Source organism: Carassius gibelio, chromosome B5 (genome assembly GCF_023724105.1).
Source record: "Carassius gibelio isolate Cgi1373 ecotype wild population from Czech Republic chromosome B5, carGib1.2-hapl.c, whole genome shotgun sequence".
In the NCBI taxonomy this organism is placed as follows: Eukaryota; Metazoa; Chordata; class Actinopteri; order Cypriniformes; family Cyprinidae; genus Carassius; species Carassius gibelio.
The window spans coordinates 38,884,131-38,904,048 of record NC_068400.1 but is presented as its reverse complement, the minus strand read 5'-3'; the positions used below and the strand labels follow the sequence as shown (position 1 = coordinate 38,904,048).

The 19,918-nt window shown below is 37.5% G+C and overlaps 1 protein-coding gene across 2 annotated transcripts in view; it reads right to left on the bottom strand.

Moving 5' to 3' along the window:
* Positions 1–699: 699 nt before the first annotated feature.
* The window catches only part of si:ch211-26b3.4 (connector enhancer of kinase suppressor of ras 2), a 34,800-nt gene continuing 15,581 nt past the window's right edge, over positions 700–19,918 (bottom strand). The window contains exons 6-23 of one of the 2 annotated variants that reach the window (XM_052556153.1): positions 19,339–19,458; positions 18,794–18,853; positions 17,384–17,452; positions 16,029–16,175; positions 14,097–14,227; positions 13,832–13,992; positions 12,634–12,714; positions 9,955–10,193; positions 9,629–9,663; positions 8,393–8,441; positions 7,995–8,043; positions 7,690–7,862; positions 7,232–7,305; positions 6,956–7,027; positions 6,807–6,877; positions 6,587–6,669; positions 4,397–5,098; positions 700–2,996 (exon numbers count right to left, since the gene is read on the bottom strand). In XM_052556153.1, the coding sequence (XP_052412113.1) occupies positions 2,775–2,996; positions 4,397–5,098; positions 6,587–6,669; positions 6,807–6,877; positions 6,956–7,027; positions 7,232–7,305; positions 7,690–7,862; positions 7,995–8,043; positions 8,393–8,441; positions 9,629–9,663; positions 9,955–10,193; positions 12,634–12,714; positions 13,832–13,992; positions 14,097–14,227; positions 16,029–16,175; positions 17,384–17,452; positions 18,794–18,853; positions 19,339–19,458 (2,538 nt within the window). In that variant the 3' untranslated portion in view covers positions 700–2,774. The remainder of the gene's footprint in view (positions 2,997–4,396; positions 5,099–6,586; positions 6,670–6,806; positions 6,878–6,955; positions 7,028–7,231; positions 7,306–7,689; positions 7,863–7,994; positions 8,044–8,392; positions 8,442–9,628; positions 9,664–9,954; positions 10,194–12,633; positions 12,715–13,831; positions 13,993–14,096; positions 14,228–16,028; positions 16,176–17,383; positions 17,453–18,793; positions 18,854–19,338; positions 19,459–19,918) is intronic. The other variant, XM_052556154.1, reaches the window with a different exon arrangement.

Here is a 19,918-nt window from a genome sequence, read left to right as displayed (position 1 = left end):
GGCACTGACATATTTTAAGATATGTAAGAGCAAGATATTCTCAGTTGAGACAGCTCAAACATGCATTTTAGTCTAGGGCTAGCCTTAATGGAACACTCCACTTAAAAAATAAATAAAAATAGGCTCATTTTCCAACTCCCCTATTGTTCAACAGTTGAGTTTTACCATTTTCGGATCCATTCAGCCGATCTCCGGGTCTGGTGGTAGCACTTTTAGATTAGCATAGCATAGATAATTTAATCTGATTAGACCGTTAGCATCTCAAAAATGAGTTCCTATATTTTTCCTATTTAAAACGTAACTCTTCTGTAGTTACATTGTGTACTAAGACCGATGGAAAATTAAAAGTTGCGGCTAGGAACTATACTCTCATTCTGGCAAAATAATCAAGGAACTTTGGAGGACGACCCGGAGATTGGCTGAATTGGTTCAAAAACGGTAAAACAACTGTTTAACTCTAAGGGAGTTGGAAAATAAGCCTATTTGTCTCCTATTCCAGATTAAAGAGCAGAGACAACTTGAGTCATCAGGTGTTAACTCAAATCTAAATGATGTTGGTTTGGTAATACAGATCTTGCTTTTAAGCCATCAAGCCCCATGAAATCTTTGGTAAACCAGGTTTACACACACAGTTGCATTTCAGCCTGAGATTTCCTGGACACTGATGAAACCATCACATAGCATCACAAAACACAAATGCAGAGTGCAGAGAACTCAGTTTATTAGTTTAACATTTTACAATCTGTATTATATTTATTTATATATGTATTTATATTTCTGAAAGCAAAGAAGGTTAGCTTTGAGTAGTACTGTGAATAAATATCAGGCTCTTCCTGGTGTTTTAATATACAGAAGGGGAATTTTTGCAAGAAAACCTTGAAAAAAGAGCAATATGTTCCGTCTCAATGTTGCAGTGCAACTTACACCTTATACAGCATAGCCGTGTGGGGGAAAGAGGGGGGACATGCCCTTAAAACCACAGTGAAACCCCGATGGAACACACACTCACTCACTCACACACACACACCTCATGAGATGAAACACAGTGAAGTGTAACAGGTAACTGCAATGGGAATATGTGATTTTGAGAGTAGCTTTGGTAAGAAAGCATCAACCACAGATGTAAAAGTATTGTCTGTGTGTGGGCAGTGTGTGTGTGTTTGTTCCAATGAAATTTACAATTAACAAGCCATTGAATGAGTACATTCTATTCAATTAAAATACATCCCACGAGATTCTAAAAAGTGACATCAAACATAACTGTAACACTGAGCACATATGCAGGGCTGTGTTTAAAACCAATGTGTTTGTAATGTGGATGAATGAGAACACGCACACAACATTTGGAAAGGGGACGTTTTGCGCTCCACCGCCGGGAATGAACCAATTGATTTTTTTTGTATTTTAACCTCGAATTCTCTCCCGTTTCACTTGATCCAATTCTAGAATCCTGAGCCACTGACGTCTAGAATTGCGAAAGGGAATGAAACATTGGCTTTAGGCTTGTGGAGTCTGTCAAAGGAACACGTACATTAGCAAACAGAAATTAACGACCTGAATGTAGCCCAAAGCTCAGAGGTAATGACCAGCAAAGACCCGGAAACAAGCAAAAACAGTCATAATATCAGAGAAGCAAAGCTTTTCATCTTTTGTCATCTTTTTTTTTTTGTAGAAAAAAATAGAGAGTAGAAAGGTTCTGCGTTCGCAGAGTCAAAAGATTGCATTCACGAGTACAATTCACAGTTTTAAACAGAGGATGCAGCTATGCAAATAATATGTTCTTATATACAGACTGTTCTCTGGCCTGATAGCATATAGTAATACTTTTTTAAAACATGCATGAGTTTAGCTATAATATAAATCTTCTAAAGAAGCCAAATTAAACGCGTTACTACCTGCCAGGAGTTCATCTTTTCCCGAATGCAAATGTCATCAAACTCTCAAAAAGAGACTGTTCAGGCATCCAACTGACTCATTTTCTGTCTTTCTCTCATTTCTCTTATACACACACACACACACACACACACACACACACACACACACACACACACACACACACACACACACACACACTTTCCAACACTCTTGCTTGCTTTGAGAGTTGTATAGAGTAACACAGTAGGGCGGTGTTGCTTGGTAACAGAGTAAAGCCTGTTGCCCATGGCTACATGAGTGCTCTTCCTGCAGCATTCCGAGGGAAGGGGAACAAATTATATATAAAATAAATAAACTAACAAGCAAAATCTTCAGAAAAAAGAGTGATTTTTTAAACTCCAATCAGAGAGAAAAATAACATATTTGTTTTTATATACGGTCCTACTTTGTTCGACAGGTTGTCAGTCAATCTGAAAAGATGTTTCTTCAGGCATGCAGTGGGCACCTCACGGGGGCCTTTCTTCCATCCATCTCAAAACGTGGCCCTGATGAAATATATTGTACAGAGTTTGCAGTAAGCCGTAAATGTGCAGGTAGCACTTTCACTTCCGTTTGAGTTTGAGTTGCCTTTCGGTTTCAGTGGCTGCGTGTCTGTCTGCAGTAGTTCTGGAGGCTGGGTCAGTTCTTTGACAGTGATATTACAGTGTATTGGTTCACTTGCGCTCAGGAGAAGGGCAGTATCAGGTCATCCTTCAAGGAAAAAGTGAAGACAGTCTGGATCCACAGTGTTTTTCAAAGTGTGTGTGGGGGTTTTGAAATGCACGACTCACATTGTTCATATACCTTTATGTCTGTATTTTAGCATGTGACTGTTAGTCATGTGGGTGCGTGACTGTGTTTCACACATGCGTTTCTATGAAAGAGTGAGTGTGCATCATCAGCGTTGGCGAGAGAGGTGAAAGGTCGTTGGACTCGCAGGGCGGTTCCAGTGCGGCAGAACTGAACTCACAGATATCCAGGAAGAGCTCGTGGTTACGTTGCTTCCATTCATGAAACTTCCTCGAGGTCAAACAAGGGTCATCCAGCAACTTACTGATTAATGCCAAGTCGCCTTCCTTTGCCTTTTGATGGAGGGGAAAGAGAGAGGTCGAAAATTCACTCAACTCCAGTTAGTCAAGGTATTCTTTATAAAGAAAAAAAGCATTTGACTGACTTAAGCTTTTGGAATTTATCAGATTCACCAAAACGTCAAAAATCTGTCCATAGAAAGAATGTGAAAGGTAAGCCAGAAATTTCAGAAAATTCAGTTAACACTCCTAAACAAACATTAAGTCACCTAATTAATATTCATGAGCAAAACTAATAAGATTTAAAACGTCATTTTACTGTTCAGGAAGTTCCTACACCCTTGCCAGATGGGAGCTGACAAACTTGCTAAATTTTTAAGGAGATCCCCTAGAATTGTCCATTAGATTCCGCTAATAATAATATATATTTTTTCTATTTCCTTTATTAAATTGATAATGTATGCTACCATTGAACCACTTTGGGTTAGTATGATTTTTAAAATTCTTTTATTAAAGGTATAGTTCACCCAAAAATCTAAATTCTGTCAAGAAAACCCTCATGTCTTTCCAAACATGTAAGACAATTCATTCATCTTCGGAACACAAAATTAGATTTTTTGAGGAAATCGGAGAGCTTTCTGACCCTGCATAGACAGCAATGCAACTTACACGTTCAGGGCCCAGAAAGGTAGTACGGACATTGTTAAAATAGTCCATGTGACATCAGTGGTTCAACAGTAATGTTCTGAAGCTACAAGATTCATTTTTGTGCACAAAGAAAATAACAACTTTATTCAACAATTTCTTCTCTTCCGTCTCAATCTTTGATGGGCGTTGAACTACTGATGTCACATGGATTATTTTACAGATGTCTTTACTACCTTTCTGGGCCTTGAACATGTTGGTTGCGTTGCTGTCTATGCAGGGCCAGAAAGCTCTCGGATTTCATCAAAAATATCTTTATTTGTGTTCTGAAGATGAACGCAGGTCTTATGGGTTTGGAATGACATGAGGGTGAGTAATTAATGACAGAATTGTCATTTTTGGGCAAACTATCCCTTTAAGCAATGATGCATTAAACTGATCAAAAGTAACACTAGACATTTATAATGTTACAGAAGATTTCTCTTTCAAATAAATGCCATTCTTTTTTACTGTCACTATCACAGATAAAAAATGCATTAAAATAGAAAATGGCTATTTTAATAATATTTTACAATATATCTATATTACTGGATTTTAATCAGAGAGGCTAAATGTTTTGGTGAGCATAAGAATCTTTAAAAAACATACAGATCCCAAACCCTTACCACAGTAAACACTATATTTTGTGTTTTACATTCATCTACAAAAAACATAACTGCCTTGGAGTTTCTAATAGAAGTTTACCCTGATATAGTTTACATCCAAAACCAAAAGTATAAAAAGGGCAGCTGCTTTCTGTGTTTGCATACCTTTAGCGTGGAACGGAGAACCCGTATACGGTGCAGTCGTTCATTTGTGGCAGGGTCATTGCTGCGTTTGACGAAGGAGCGTCTGAACTCTTGTTTGGTGGAAGGCCTCTGCTGGCCAAAAGCTGAGAGACTAGCCTGCTCCAGCGATCGGTACAGCTCCTGCAGGCCATCCGTGCCATCGGACACTTTCTCTTCGCTCTCAGGCCTCCTGCTGCTAGATTTGCGAGCCTGCTTTTCCTCCTCCTCTTCCTCCTCTTCTTCCTCATGGAGATGAGTTCTTGGCCTCAGAGTGCCGTGTGTGTGCGCGTGAGCATGTGCACGGGTGCTGCGGTGCGAGTGTCCGTGTGTGTCGCGGTGGCGAGGGAGGCTCTGACTACGCTGCTTGTGATTGTGATGGTGAGGCCGGGACTCTTCACTGTCCGTCAATGGAAATGGCCCATCACGTTCCACAGGACGCCGGCGCTGGGCGGGGAGTGTGGCCTGTCGGTGCTGGTCAGGTGACAGCAGGGCTGGCTCCTCCGCTTCTGTGGTCTGAAGGTAGTGTAGGCCTGTGCTGGTCAAGGGGGTTTCAATCAGGTCCTGCCATGAGCGCCGTTCTCGATGGGAGGATCGGCAGGAAGAATGGGACTCCTCGGCGGAGGAATGCGAGAATGTGGAGCCACTGGAAAAATGGCGCTCAGGAAATGGACTGGACGAAGTTGCCTGAGGACAAAAGAAATGCTGGTCATTCTCATTATCAGCTGTCTGTCAGAGAGCTAGAGGTATAAGATGAGAGTCAGAGAGAGCGACAGTTTGTTTTTGACACCAGTATAGTGCTGCTGTGGGAGCTGGTGCTCAGCAAAAATGACCAAACTGACCATATTACATCATATATTAGCATAAAACAAGCATGCAAATCCCAGCTTTTATTTGCAATTTATTTTTATCATTATGAGATGGCAGGGCTTGGCAAGATTTGTAATATTTCTGAAAGAAGTCTCTTATGCTCACCCAGGCTGCAATTCCTTGATCAAACATAAACTATTACAGGTTAAAATCACTTTTTTTCTATATCAACATATTTCAAAATAGAATTTATTCCTGCGATTGCAAAGCTGAATTTTCAGCATCCATTACTCCAGTCTTCAATGACACATGATCCTTCAGAAATCATTCCAATATGCTGATTTGTTGCTCATGTAATATTTATTATTTATTTGGAAGATAATTTTTCTTTCATTTTGTGTAAACGTCACTTGTGCTCACCGTCACTTTAATAAGTTTAATGTATCCTTAATTTCTATAAAATTATGTACCAACCCCAAACAACTAAATTGTTGTGTGTATAATAAAAAAAAATATATATATTTTTTTTAAAAATAATAATAAATAAAAACTTGTTTTCCTGTAAAGGTGTCAAAATAAGTTTATCTTAAGTTTATTTATTTCTATACATTCAAAAATTCTAATTTGAAAATCAGTTTGAAAATATAAATCTATTTCAATGGGAAAGAGTGGTTGGAGTGAACAGGAATTCTTTATATAGGTTCTTATAATAGTTGGATCTAAGAGAACAAACTTCGATCTGTGCCATGCAGTTTCGTTTGGGAAATTGCATTATCCTGTCATTATCCTGATGCTTGCATTAGTCATTATCCTGATGCTAGACTTCTGATTTTACTGGTTCCTGATTTGAGGTTTAAGTGAAAATGGTTAACAGGCCCCAAAACCAGACAGTGACTATGGCTGTGATAATGATATATAGTATATCAATATAACAATAACAGCATATCTGTGCTTTTTTCACTCTCAGAACTGTTATGCACACGCTGCACGTATGAACCAGTATATTCTGCTTCATGTATTTTATTTGCAGGTCTGTGTGTACAGCATCTGCGTAACGGTCCTCAGAACAGGCTGTACCGGTGGAGAATATGTTAAAATGTGCAAAATGTTAAACTAATTTTGTATTTTGAAAAGAGGAATCCAACCACGCCCCCTGGATCTTGTGTTCTGCAGTGAGGGGCTACTGCGGTGCAGTGGGGTGCAATAAACCGCCAAACCGCATGATTTTGTTGCTTCTTCACCACGTTAAGAAAAAAATCCCATACCGTCACACTTAGAAATAGAAATAGTTTCTGTTCAAGAAAATTAAAGTGTATTTTGGGCTGAATGTATACAATGTGTACTTAGACATGAGTTTATACTCACAGAGGGGTTGTGGTGGTAAGTGGCTTCCTGTTTGAGAGTCATAGAGCCATCAACCTCATCCTGGTCACTCTCACTCCAGTAATCTAAAAAAAAGAATCACATATACATGACATTATAGTTTATAATAGTCAGCTCACAGAACAATGAAATGGTGTAAAAGTAGAGGCAGTGAGATCACAGCAGTATGGGCTCATGATTTCATCACAGGATGTGATCTCACCTTCATCAGGACGTGGTACCGGATCATCAGGCGTGTAGCCAATCGCAGCCAAGCCTAAACGGTTCATCCACCTGACACAGGAAACACAGACGTGAGAGGAAATAACAGAGTGGGGAGCTGATGTCTGAACGGGCTCTGAAACCACTTACCTGTTCATCTCCTCTAAATGATCTGTAGCAAAAAAGAAACTCTTAATTTTGGGATGACATGCTTTGAAGGCACTGAAACAAAAAAAGACAAAGAAAAAGAGACATTCACATACAAGTATCTAGTTAACGTGTGTGTGTGTGTGTTCATGTGTGTGTTTGTAAAATAAAGATCAGCAGTTCTGCAGTGACACAATTTCAAAGACAGACCCACCAAAAAACCAGCATATCCAACACAATAGAGAGAGAGAGTGATTATTGTTGTCTTCTAACACTCACTGTTTCCTCCTGCACTCAATTGCTCTGTCTATCCGAAACTCTGGCAGACTGATGAAGCCCTCTGCTTTCTCATCCTGAGCAAAGAAATAGAGAACAAGAGAAATCATTTCGGCATCATAACTATGGCAGTTACGTGATAATATAAATGCACAGATTTTCTCTTAAACTGAGAGATGTGATGCACACTTTAATATGCAAAAACTAGAAAACTAAACATCACTCCCGGGGGTGAGCCTGTTAGCAGGCCATCAATGAAGGCAGCAGGTAATGGAAGTACTGATAATTGTGTAATTAGTGATAACAGTAGAGATTGACTGGGTGGATGTGGAGCTGTAGAGCTGTAGCTGTTTTAGATCCAAGAAATATTTGTAGTGGTAATGGATAAAAGATTGAATACTATATACTTTCATACACCCTACACTCAACCCAAGAAAAGGGAATTGCATTTGTTTACTTACATTCTGATTGGTGTACCAGTACAGGTTGGAGTCTTTAAGAACGAACCAGTACTTCTTCCATTTCTGTGTGAAGTAGCCGGTGGCATCCTTCTTTTTCCAAAGCCAGCCTTCACAGTCGCCATGACCCAGGTCTTTGCAGGCAATACGCCTCCTGCTGGCACTACTGAGAGAACCTACACGCACAGCATATTAAATGACAGAATAGCATTGTGATAATATTCTTCTTGACAAACACAGCACAGTTTAACACAACCCAAGTGCTCAAAGTGAACCTAGGAGCTTATCTGCATCTCATCTCATTGTACCTTTGCTTTTTTTCTTGGGCTTGGTCCTCAGAGAGGCATAATGTACAGACTAGAGAGAGGAGAAGAGGCACACATAAGGAATAAAGAATTGCTTTAATATTAAACTAATGCATTTGTTTTATTCAGTTAAGAAACTTATATATTTGTTGTTCCTATCTAATATTGGTAAATGTCCTTTTTTTCTTAAAGTCCAATCCTGAATAATATAATAAAAAAAACGTGTTCATCAACTAATTTCTAATTTCACAGCTCTTTTTTGCTGCCATATTGCAAATAAAAATAATCTAACAAATCAATAAAAAAAAAAAAATAAACTACTGAAAACTGCTGACCTCTTGTTCTTAACAATATGTAGTATTCTCATCAGCACTACTGATGCTAATGCGCTTGTGGTTTACCTTCCTCATTGATGCCCCTGCTTGTCGGTCCAGTCCAGAACTTGCATATCTGTAGAGAGGGACAACAGGACAAAGACAACGAGACAGTCAAGAGACAAGAAGAGAGTTCTGTTTTCAGTGGCGTTTTAATTATGTGATTATTAGAACTGTCTGAGCATAGCAGTGTAATTTATGATTCCACCTGCACCAAGAATAAGATCAAATATACTTTTTTCTTTCTCACCTATTTAACTCAAACAAAGGCACAGGTAGTGGACAGGATGCTGGGGTTTGAGGTTAACTTCATAACTTATTCTAACTGAAACCACCCTAGCACAGCACCCTCAAACGTACACACCCTCCTCTCTCTCTCTCACACACACACACACACACACACACACACACACAAAATATTTTTGAATAGAGACAACTCTCTTTAATCTAATTCTCTGTATGCATCTTAACAGCAGAGAAACAGAGATCGTTCCATGTTTACACTTACAGTTTCAGTCACAGGGCAAATAAAAACCTCCTTAAAACTACAGCCAAGGAAGTTCTCTTGCACAAAAGTGTGCAGCACCTCTCCTTCATATTTTGTTGCATTAAGATGACATGCAGCCAATTTAAGAACTCAAAACCTGATTTATAAAATTGGCCACATTTACACATCAATGACATCAACTCTACGTTCAGAATCTTGGCTAGTCCAGTGACTGTCAGATAATAAGCAGGAAACAGAGTTGATACTGTAAATCATTACACCACAAGCTCTAATGATAAGAATCAAACATGGGGAAATCTACTAAATCTTGTGCTTTGTAGACATCTGGCCATCTATAGCACCTGCTGCTCTGAAAACCTTTCTGAATTAGCTCAGTGATGAGAATCAGAGGCTGAAGGTTATTCAGTTCGATTAAAAACCATTTGAGTGACACATGGCAGGGTAGATTATGATATAATATCATCAGTCTGTCACAATGTAATGCAGGCTATGCAAAAAGGCACATATTACAGCATGGACCAGTTCAAATCGATATTAGACCCAACAGTCAACCCCTAGCTCGTGTGTAAGCACTTTTTTTTTTCTCAAGGGAGCATTTACAAAGAATTATCGAGGACAAAGCTGAAAATAACAGCCCCAAAAATACATTTTTGCTGTAACCTTTACTATTTGTGTTAACAAGTCAACCCCAGGGGATAATAATTCAATAATGCAAACAAATATGCTCATTTAGGGTAGTTATGAAGTTTACTCACCTATCAGCATCTGCTCGAAGTGTGTCTGCAGCTCTCTGAGGCAAAGAGCGGAGTGACAAAGAGAACAAGAGACAGAGAGGAAGATGATTTGAATTTCCTGTTCTGTGTTATGAAAAAAAAACCACTGTTCCAGAGACGTGTGAAAGTGTACAGAGACGTGTGATCAAATTATGGATTCATAATTTGACTATATGTCACTAAATGAGGCAATTTTTACATTTATTATTAAACAAATATAAATGTCAGATGTTAAAAGAAGTTAAAAGACTAATATTTGAAGACCAAATGGATGTTGGCTGACAGATCAGATTTAATATTTCACTCACATGGTAGTGTGGCATTGTGTTAGAGTCGGGCACAGGGAAGGGCAGCCCCTCAGGGGGACCTGTGTCCAGACGCACGGGAGGGGCAAGCATAGAGGGACTAATGGGAAAACTGGGACTGCTGGGATTTCGGCTCTTCTTCCTGGATCGCCTGCTTGTGTCACGCTGGGAAAACTCTGCCTCTTCCTGGATCAACAAAATCCTATCATCACCGAGGAACCGCAAGAGAGAGGAATCCGAATCTGATGGGAAAAAACGTAAAGTCAAAAACATTAGAATGGGAACATAAGCGTACTGCAAAATATTCAACTCTTCATGTCTCTCAGCACGAAGCAACTCTATTACACCTTCCTGTGTGTGTGAGGTTTTAGAGGTTTATTTCCCCTCAAGGAGGTTTGCTTTCTATTTACAGCTGTGCTAATGTCGCCTACGCAATCTCTGTTCTATTGTTAGAGTTGTGTTTACACAAAAAAGACACTGGGATGTAATAAATTAGCCATTTGACATGATAACGTCATCTTTCACACCCCAAAAATCAAAAAGTAGGTTGATTACTGTCATTCTTTTTCCCCTGAATCTTTAAGTTAAATTAGATTAACACTCACACATTAAGAGGAGTTGGTAAAGATCAAAAATATCAGCTTTTAAATTTTAGGTGTAAAGCTTTTTCTTTGTATTATTAAGCGAAGATGATATTCTACATTAATCGACTGTTATATGTCATACGGTTCTGTTGTTGCTTTTTGGGAGAAAAAATATATAAAATTATTCAGAATTCTTTTTACGCTGTACTGAACAACCAATGAATGCGGTAATGGTTGTTTACATTTCCTCCTGTTTTCTGAAGCTCAGGTGGCTTCTTCAAAGAAGTCTGTCCTATTCTTTTGCTGCTCTCAGCTTTCAAAGACAAGCCTGCGTAACAGTATTTCCTGCTTTTGGTTGCAAAGTTCACTAGAACAAAGTCACCACCTTACAGTTTTTGGCTCTCTATTCTCATGCTCTGAAATGTCAGTTCTATAGTTTTGTGGCATTTACATTCTTCATATATACTTATGAAATCAACTTACACTACAAATGCCAGGATTTGCAGCTAAGAATGTCATGTGAAGCAGAAAAACTTGATTGTAGTTACCTAGAAGCACCTCCTAGCTTTATATTTAACTTGAAATACCAACATTAACACAGACATTCATGTATTAAAGGGGCAATATGATGCAATTTAAATTTTGCCTTTCTCTTTGGAGTGTTAAAATCTCTTGGTGCATAAAGAAGATCTCTAGAGTTGCAAAGACTAAAGTCTTAAATCCAGAGATATTCTTTATAAAAGTTAAGAGTCAACTACTCCTACCTAAAACGCCTCGTTTAAACACACCCCCACGTGTCTACGCCATAATGTGGGAAGATTTGCATAACGCCGCCCAAATGATCATGCAAAGAAAGAAAGCGTAACTTTTACTCTCACTGTTGCCGCCGTCAACATGTCATGGAGATGCTCTGTGTTTCGTTGTGAAAGCGAAACTACTTTGTTTGACCTTCCAAAAGAGGACACAACTAGAAATCAGTGGTTAAGTTGTATTTACAACACTGTTCCAGAACAGTTCAACCCAAATATTCAGATGAGTGCAGCACATTTTGCGGAGGATGAGGACTGTTTCCTGAACCAGTAGCCTACTATGCCGGTGTCTGTTTCTATAAAGTGGGGCAGTTCCAACTTTGCAAGGACAGTCTGGTGCTTCTGACACACAGTCTGTAAGTACGCTTTTATATATAAAGGATTTGCCACCGATGGTTCAAACGCAAGTTTTGAGCAGTGTAGAGCAGCACTTGTTGTTTGTTGTTTCTCTGATCACAAATGGAGACATGGTTGTATGTTTACGCAGCACGATAAATAATGCAATGCGTAAAAAAAGTCATTATAAACAGTAATTATGTCCCCACTGGATGCAACAAATGCCTCGTTTGTAATGGGGTTTATTGGTTTGTCTCATCATGCCGGGACACACGTCATCACAGTGTTAAGGGGCGTAACATTTCCATCCCATGCTTGAGGCATTCGGCCAATCACAACACACTGGGTAGCTGGCAAATCAGTTTACACCTTGCTTTTCAGAACAATGAGCTCTGTAAAAAACTATGCGTTTCAGAAAGGCGGGGCATAGAGGAGAAACAATAATGTACAGTATGTGGAAAATAATATATATATTTTTACCTTAAACCACATAAACACATTGCATTACACCAAATACACAAAATAATGTTCTTTTTAGCAACATCCTATGACCGCTTTAAGAAAACACATGCTTGATATAATGTAATATGTGATTTTTATAATCATAGATCTCTGAACATGAGGGGCCCATGAGTGGGCTTACACTTCTCTTTCCTAGTGATACTAAAAGCACTACATATGGAGCATTTATTACCGACACTGAGCTCTGACCTTAAATCCTCACCAAAGCCAACATCTGTCCATTTTTTTAATTACAGAACTGTTAATGCAATTTTTAAGTGGACCACTTTAAAATTTTGATCACTAGATAGACCAAATCTGTGTTGGCCATGGGCTTCATAAATGTTTACAATAACAATAAGGCACATAAGTTTTAAGTTAAAGTACAAGTTGGTGCCAGTGAAGTAAATATAGTAAATTTATTAAATCTGCCAACAAATTAAAATCATCACCTCTGCTTCCTCTTTTGTAAACTCCAGATTCTTGAGGCTCTGCCAGCCATTCAGTTCCCATTGAAACCTGTCGGATATCACCTACAGGCAGAGACGTACATCATTTAAGTGTGTATCTGTGTAAGTACTGGTGTATTTCAGAGCATCTTTCATCTATTCTCTTGGTGTGTATTATAGTGCACATAGTAGTGCAACGGCAACATATTAAATGGCTGAGATTTGCAGTTTAAAGCCGGAGCTCTCGAGTGGCTTAATCTCCTGTAATGGACTGCGTCTATGTCCGGCTTAAAAAATGGCCATCCAGACATGATGTAAGAAGTACATTGTGTAACTTCGCATAAGCAAATCCAACAGTTTATTTAATAATATATGAAACAGTGCACAGTTCCATATATTATTTAAAACAGAGAATGCAGTATTCTCTGTGTAGTGTATGTATGTACTATAGTATGTCGTTCTGAATTGAGAGAACCTTATGTTTATAAATTAGGACAGAGAAAAAAAACTGAAACATAGCAATCAAAATCATCCTGTACAAACAATAATTATTTGTAATTAAAATGAGCACTAATTGTGTATACATTAAAAACATTCAATCCTAATATTTACTTTTTTTTTTACTTTTTCATTTTATACACATTCTAACTTAAAACCAGAAAGCTTTTATTTTGCAGAGTTGCTGGTAAGTAAGTATATGTGCCGAGTAAAGCGTGTCAGTGAATGAAATATCAAATTTTTGCATTTTGCTCTGAACCGGCAGTGCATAGCCTAGATTTATGCATTATATTCGAATGGAAATCTTATACGGTATTACAATTAGTCAAATTAGTGCATTCCCAGCGCTTAACCATGTTGGTACACATATGAGCAATCTGAACTTATTTATCCAGCATATCTTTTTTTGGCCATGCATTCTCACCTGTGTACCACTTTATTTATATGTATTTTTCCTGATTAAATAAATGGAAATTACTGTAAAGAAAACTAAAGTTTCTTTACTTCTTTTTGAAAATAATGTTCCAATGCAAAAAAAAAAAAAAAAGCTCTTTCTTAATACAAAATGTAACTACTTGATGACATCAGTAATTAATTCATACAAATAATTTAAATTAAATTAAAATCTGTTTACATGTAAATATATATATATATTTTTTTTCATTTTTTTGTATATTTGTGATATCTAATTCCATCTTCTTACTGTGAGTTGGAGTCCGGTCTCTGCGTCGCAGTCCGGTATTTCTCCCAGAATCCTCTTCCAGGAGGGGGAAGTATTGACCCCCAAGTACTTCCTGTTCTACATAATACCCTGGAGAATCTGAGCCAAACACTCCAAACCCACCCCGATCCAGATCATCCTCTCTAAATGAGTGAGAACAAGATCCAATGAAAGAAAAAAAAGGGGAATTACACCAACATGCTAAATGAAACGGTTTGCGTACATCTTATATTTCATATGTGAATACCTGTGTCCATAGACAGGGGAAAGAATAAAAACATCATGTCCCCCAGGTATGTCCACTCCAGGTGAGAGTCCCACTGACCCAAGTGTGCTGGGTGGGGTGGGAGAACCACTGCAAGGACTGGTGGACAGCGGCTGTCAATCAAAAACATGCACAAAATAGCCTCATTATGAAGCTAATGACACTTTGTTGATGTTATAGGAAAGCAATGGAAAAGCTATTAGACAATACAAATACCAGACAAGTAAGAAACCTTTTTTTTATATATATATATATATATATATATATATATATATATATATAGTTGTCCAGTATGTTAGGCTGGTGCAGCTAGTTTCACTAGAAGGCAGGACAGAGGTCTGTCACACACACGTCTAAAGACCTTTGACTAATGAAGGACCAAGAGTGTGATGATAGTGTTGCCCTTAGCAACCATGAGCGCTGCATCAGTCAGTTAGCAATGAGGAAAAGCATAGCAACAAGCAGCAGACAATAAACCAAGGACAAGAGAAAAGAGAATCGTGTACATTAAAAACTCTAATGGATTTATCAGTAGCAGTTATCAGTGGGCATTGTTTTATAGCATATAAATATTTCAGTACAAATACGTCCTTTTATTCTTTAGTCATTTTATCCAGTTGTTTATATTATATTATAGTGCCATCTCTAGAGGTGAGCGATATACCGGTTGATATGATTAATCTGTAGAAATCTGTCAACCGGTAGAGATTTTCGACTGTCGTCTTTATCACCGTTACAAGCTCACATGATGTTCTGTGCTGAGTGGTCACGAACACTTGTCGTTTGCATGCGTTTTTAAGCATTGCATTTTAAAATCAAGCGATTTAAGCTGTTGAAATGCAGTCAGCAGAGAAAGAGAACTCTTTAGGCTACATGCAGGTGAAGATGCTGCTCATAGAATGTGTTATTTTTGTTGCCTTATGGGCCTTGAACGGTTAAATACACACACTTGTATGTGAAAAAATGCCCATCTCTGCAAGTTCCCTGTTAAACACAGTAACTCAGGTCTCAAGTGAAACCAAACAGCTGTGAAAGAAAAGGTGTAACAGTATATTGGATCCGGGGAAGCTCTTAAAGTGACAGCAGTCTAATATTCCTGCAGTCTGTCATTCAGGTTTATCAGACAACAGATAAGAGAAAATGTCTCACTGCTCTTGACTAAATCACTTTTGTAACTTTGATAAAAGGAAACACATATTTAATTTACACATTAATTTATCCATTTGATTACTTTATACAGTGTAGTATTTTTTTTTTATTATTATTTTTGTCCTGTTGCTTGTAATTAGTGTCAGATTTGTATTTAATCCTGCTAACTTTTCCTCAGTGCTCAGTTTTTTTTTTTTATGCTAGTTTTAGTTTTTGTGTTATTTGACACTGGTGACAAGAATTAATATAAATTCTGAAATCAAAAATACCTTATTTAAAGTAAAAATAACTATATTGTGATATATATACTTACCATGAAATAAAATTACTCATACCGTAATATATGATTTTGGATATATTCCCACTCCTAACAGTCTCAATTCAGTAATTCACAAGTGTATAATATATCTTCTCTTTAATTGTTTATGTATTCATTCAGGAAGGATTTAAAATCCTCTTTCACCATAAGTTGATGTGTAATTATGTCAATAAGCATTATGTCCTTTAGATCACCAATGTGGATTTATTCATGAGTGAAGGTCCATTCCGCTCTGCTGTGTCGTGACTGTGAGGAGAGGACACACGTGCAAGCTTTAACTGCATCTGTCTGATACTTGTATCCAGAGAAACCACGGAACTCTGGTTGCCATGGCAACAAGCCGTACGGAACTCATTCACTGCTCTGAGATGCACTCATACGCACACGCTACATATTAAACAGCTACACTTGAACGAACACATTGACCCATCCTAACACACACACACCTGCAGGGCGAGTGGTTTCCAGCGGGCGTTCTTCAGCAGTGCAGGGGTGGAGCCCAGAGTGTTCTGTGGCCTCTTCTTCAGTGTGAGGATGACTCCACCCGGATCCTCACGGAGACAGTTGACCAGATTCTTCAACTGCCAGCCCACCTGAAAGATAGAGATGATTTACAAATAAAAACTAAATATAACTAAATAAATAATGCTAAACTACACTAGAAAGAAAGAAAGAAAAAATATATGCCACAATTTATTTAAAATACATTTATTTCATATACTAAGTAAACTTCAAATCCATATTTATTGACAAATCATTATATGACTATAATTAAACTTTATTTGGAGTATTTCTTAATTGCACAATGCACATTTCTTAATAGAATGCGCATTTTAAAATGTGTTTTAATATTAATTCATTTAATTTAATTTAATTTAATTAATTATTAATAAGAATTGTGTGATCTCTGTATGATATCAGTCTTTAAATGCAAGATATTTAAAGTGTAGCTGAAGTATACTTGCAATAGTTCCACTTAAGCACAGTCAAATATACTTTAGTAGGACTTCAACACTACTTCCGCATAATTAAAGTGCATTAAGCTAAAAATAGACATTCCAGTTTAGCAGATTTTAAGTATACCAGTTTAGTATATCAAAAGTACAATTGCAAGGTAGTTTTATTAAAAATGTAAATGTATTTGTAGTGTAAATAGCACAAAATAAATGTATTTCAAATACATTTTAGTATATATTTTTTCCACAAGGGTAGTAGTGTGAAAGATTCATATTTTGCAAAAAAAATAAAAATAAATTAAATTTGGAGTACAGAGAAATGTTGGCTGAGGATTAAATTATTGATGGAAGCCCCGCACATGACAGATCAAGAATTTGTTTCCTCATTTTATTATTTTGTTTCAGCATTTTCATTAAAACTGGTCATGTTGTAGTAATTCGTTGAACAAATGGACACATTTTACTAAAACAAGGGAACCAAATAACAAGTTGTGGAAACAAATTCTTAATTCATAGACATAATTTGACTAAAATTATGGAATGAATTCTTAATTCATAAAAACAAATTCTTAACTTGCGGCCACAAAAAATATATTTTTGTCCATGGGACTCTGTATATTTATCACCCCTAAATAGGTCTCACTTTCTTAATGATTTCCTTAATGAAAGATATAATTCCATATAAAGGGATTTGAAATTTTCATACATGTTCATGAAAGGCTTCATGAGATCCACCTGAAAACCCTTGAGCATCAACTGGTCATCTATCATACCTGCGCAAACATTACTGCACATATGCCCTGATGCAAGGTCAAAACAGATGTCAACCACGCAATGATACACACCACAGTTTGGTGATTGACCTGAATGACCTCGTCACCGGCGTGGATCTTCTTACACTGATCCGCGGGAGACTGCAAGAGAGATATAGAGAGATTAATAACCCTGCTCATTATAGAAATAAATTGGACACCATACATGCCTAAATGCTGACCTTCCCTATTAAGAGTGTTTGAGGGTCTTTTAATCAAAATCTCACTCATCCGGGCTGCATTTCCCAAAAGCATTGTAAGCCTGAGAAGATTGTAGAGAGCATTAGTGCCAGTGGTTTCCACAATCAACAAAGTATACAATGCTTTTGGGAAACACAGCTCTGCTAATTTGTTCTGCCTGTATACGTAAATAGCTAAACATTTAAATCAAAGAATATTTTCATAATCTGTTCAAACACAGCAAGCAGTCATAAGATGATGATTCTTTGCATTAGTGACTTACAGTACAAATCTTGCAGCGATAGTCTGCCTGCGGCAACCCCAGATTAAATGTCTTTTTCAAGGATACAACGTTAGACACTATTAAACCTTTTGGGGTTTGAACCATGTTTTCCAAATGTGTAACCAATGAACCATTCCACACCAGTCCAGAATATTAGTCAGATGATTTTGCATATGCTCTGATGTGTCATTCTATAAAACTTGATGATGAAGACCGTCGTTTCGGTGAACGGTAAATGTGCATTAAGTGATAGAAATCAATTAATTCAGTTTTTTCAGCAGCTAAAAAAGGCATGTAGCTTGAGCCCAACCAAACTGAACACGTGCATAAATGATTTAACAACAGCACTGGAACAATCCTCCATTCCAAGCCGTTCTGAAATCAAGTGCCTGCTCTCTGCGGATGACCTGCTTCTGCTGTCCCCACAGAAGAGCTGCAGCACAGCATGTGCTTTATAGAGCAACACTGACAATCTGAAGGAAACCAGAGCTGGTTCTCCTACAGATAAGAAGTCCTATCCCACAGCATCACAAATGATGATCTTAAAATTGACATGGGTTTAATCTAGCTGTTGAAGAACTCAGATGGAGCTTTACATAGGGCCCTATAAAACATTTTTTTTTTTTTCGTTTTAATGATTCAATTAAATTAATCAAAAAACATGCCTAATTAATTAAAATCAAGAAACTTGCACAATTTAACATCAGTTTGTTAAAAGTTTAAAAAATAAAATAAAATAAAAATTTTAAGGCCCTATGAAACACTTTCCCAAAAGCATCTCTGAATAATTTTTAATAATAATTACATTTTTAATTGAATATTTTTTTCATAATAAGTTTAAATGACCATCTGGCATTCCCTGGAGGGATTCTCCAAAAATAGTGGAAAGAAGTGATGTGTACAGCTGTTTATAATTTTAGGCTTTGGATTGGGGGAATTTATATGAGACAGGTAAAGAATAAATCCAGCTCTGAACTCACATTCTCTGTGGTTCCAGTGATCACATGAAGACCATCATATGTGGACTTGATGTACATGCCCTAAAAAGAGGAAATAGGCTGATATCAATCATAAAATCAATCAATCATAGTGCAGGACAGCTAGATTTATACAGATTTTTCAAACGGTGCTAAAGTGTATCATTTCTGTTTTCTGTGTTTTTAAACACCGTTCTCATTCTCTCTATTGGTCATACACTGACTGACAGTGCAATGTATTTGGAAATACGTAATAGTCATATTTACAATTGTGAAACTCAATGTACAAAATGTACAATGTACAAAAAAGCTCATAGATAAGCATCAACTTACAGTGTTTGCTTTTAAAAAAAATTAAAATTATACCAAATATATTTAATATATGCATGACATACAATAATAACGAAGGCTCGACTCGGAGATATGAGATTCAGGTACACTTTAAGGCAGCATTTGTCTTCAAATAGTTGTCTCTTTATGTATAGCTCTGCATGTGCATTCTCATATTTCTGTGGATTATAGAAGGGATATTGGCATTTTTTTCTCACCAGGCCCTCGCTAGGCATCACGTTCGTCAGATGGACAACCTCTAGGTGGGCAGACTGTGACACCAACGAATCAGACGACAGTGAGATAATGTGCTCACAGATACCTGATAGAGTCTTGCACTGCAAAGAGAGATAAAGACAGAAAGACAGACAGTATTGTCAGTTCATGTTTGCGGTTGCACAATAAATCTCTCAGTCTAATTATAGCTGTTGAACTGGAAAGGAACAGTGAACACTGGCAACACTGCATGAGTACGAACCGTTCACATGAAAGGCATTCAGCGCCATGAAATGTACCCATAATGTATAATGAATCAACGTTATTAAGTCATACGCTCCATTCAGATTTATTCATGCTATAATCTTTCTTTCATCTTTTTCTCTCTATTTGTCTCCATCCATCTATTCCTCCCTCCCCCTTTTTCTGTTCTACAGGCAGTGATCCTGAAGGGAGAAAAATTCACAATCTGCATTATTCAAGATATCCAACCTTAGGCTAAACACACACATAACAGCTTTCTGCTTCAGAGCAGGCTAGATACATGTGACTCCACAATCACGTTTTACTTGTGAGTGTGTG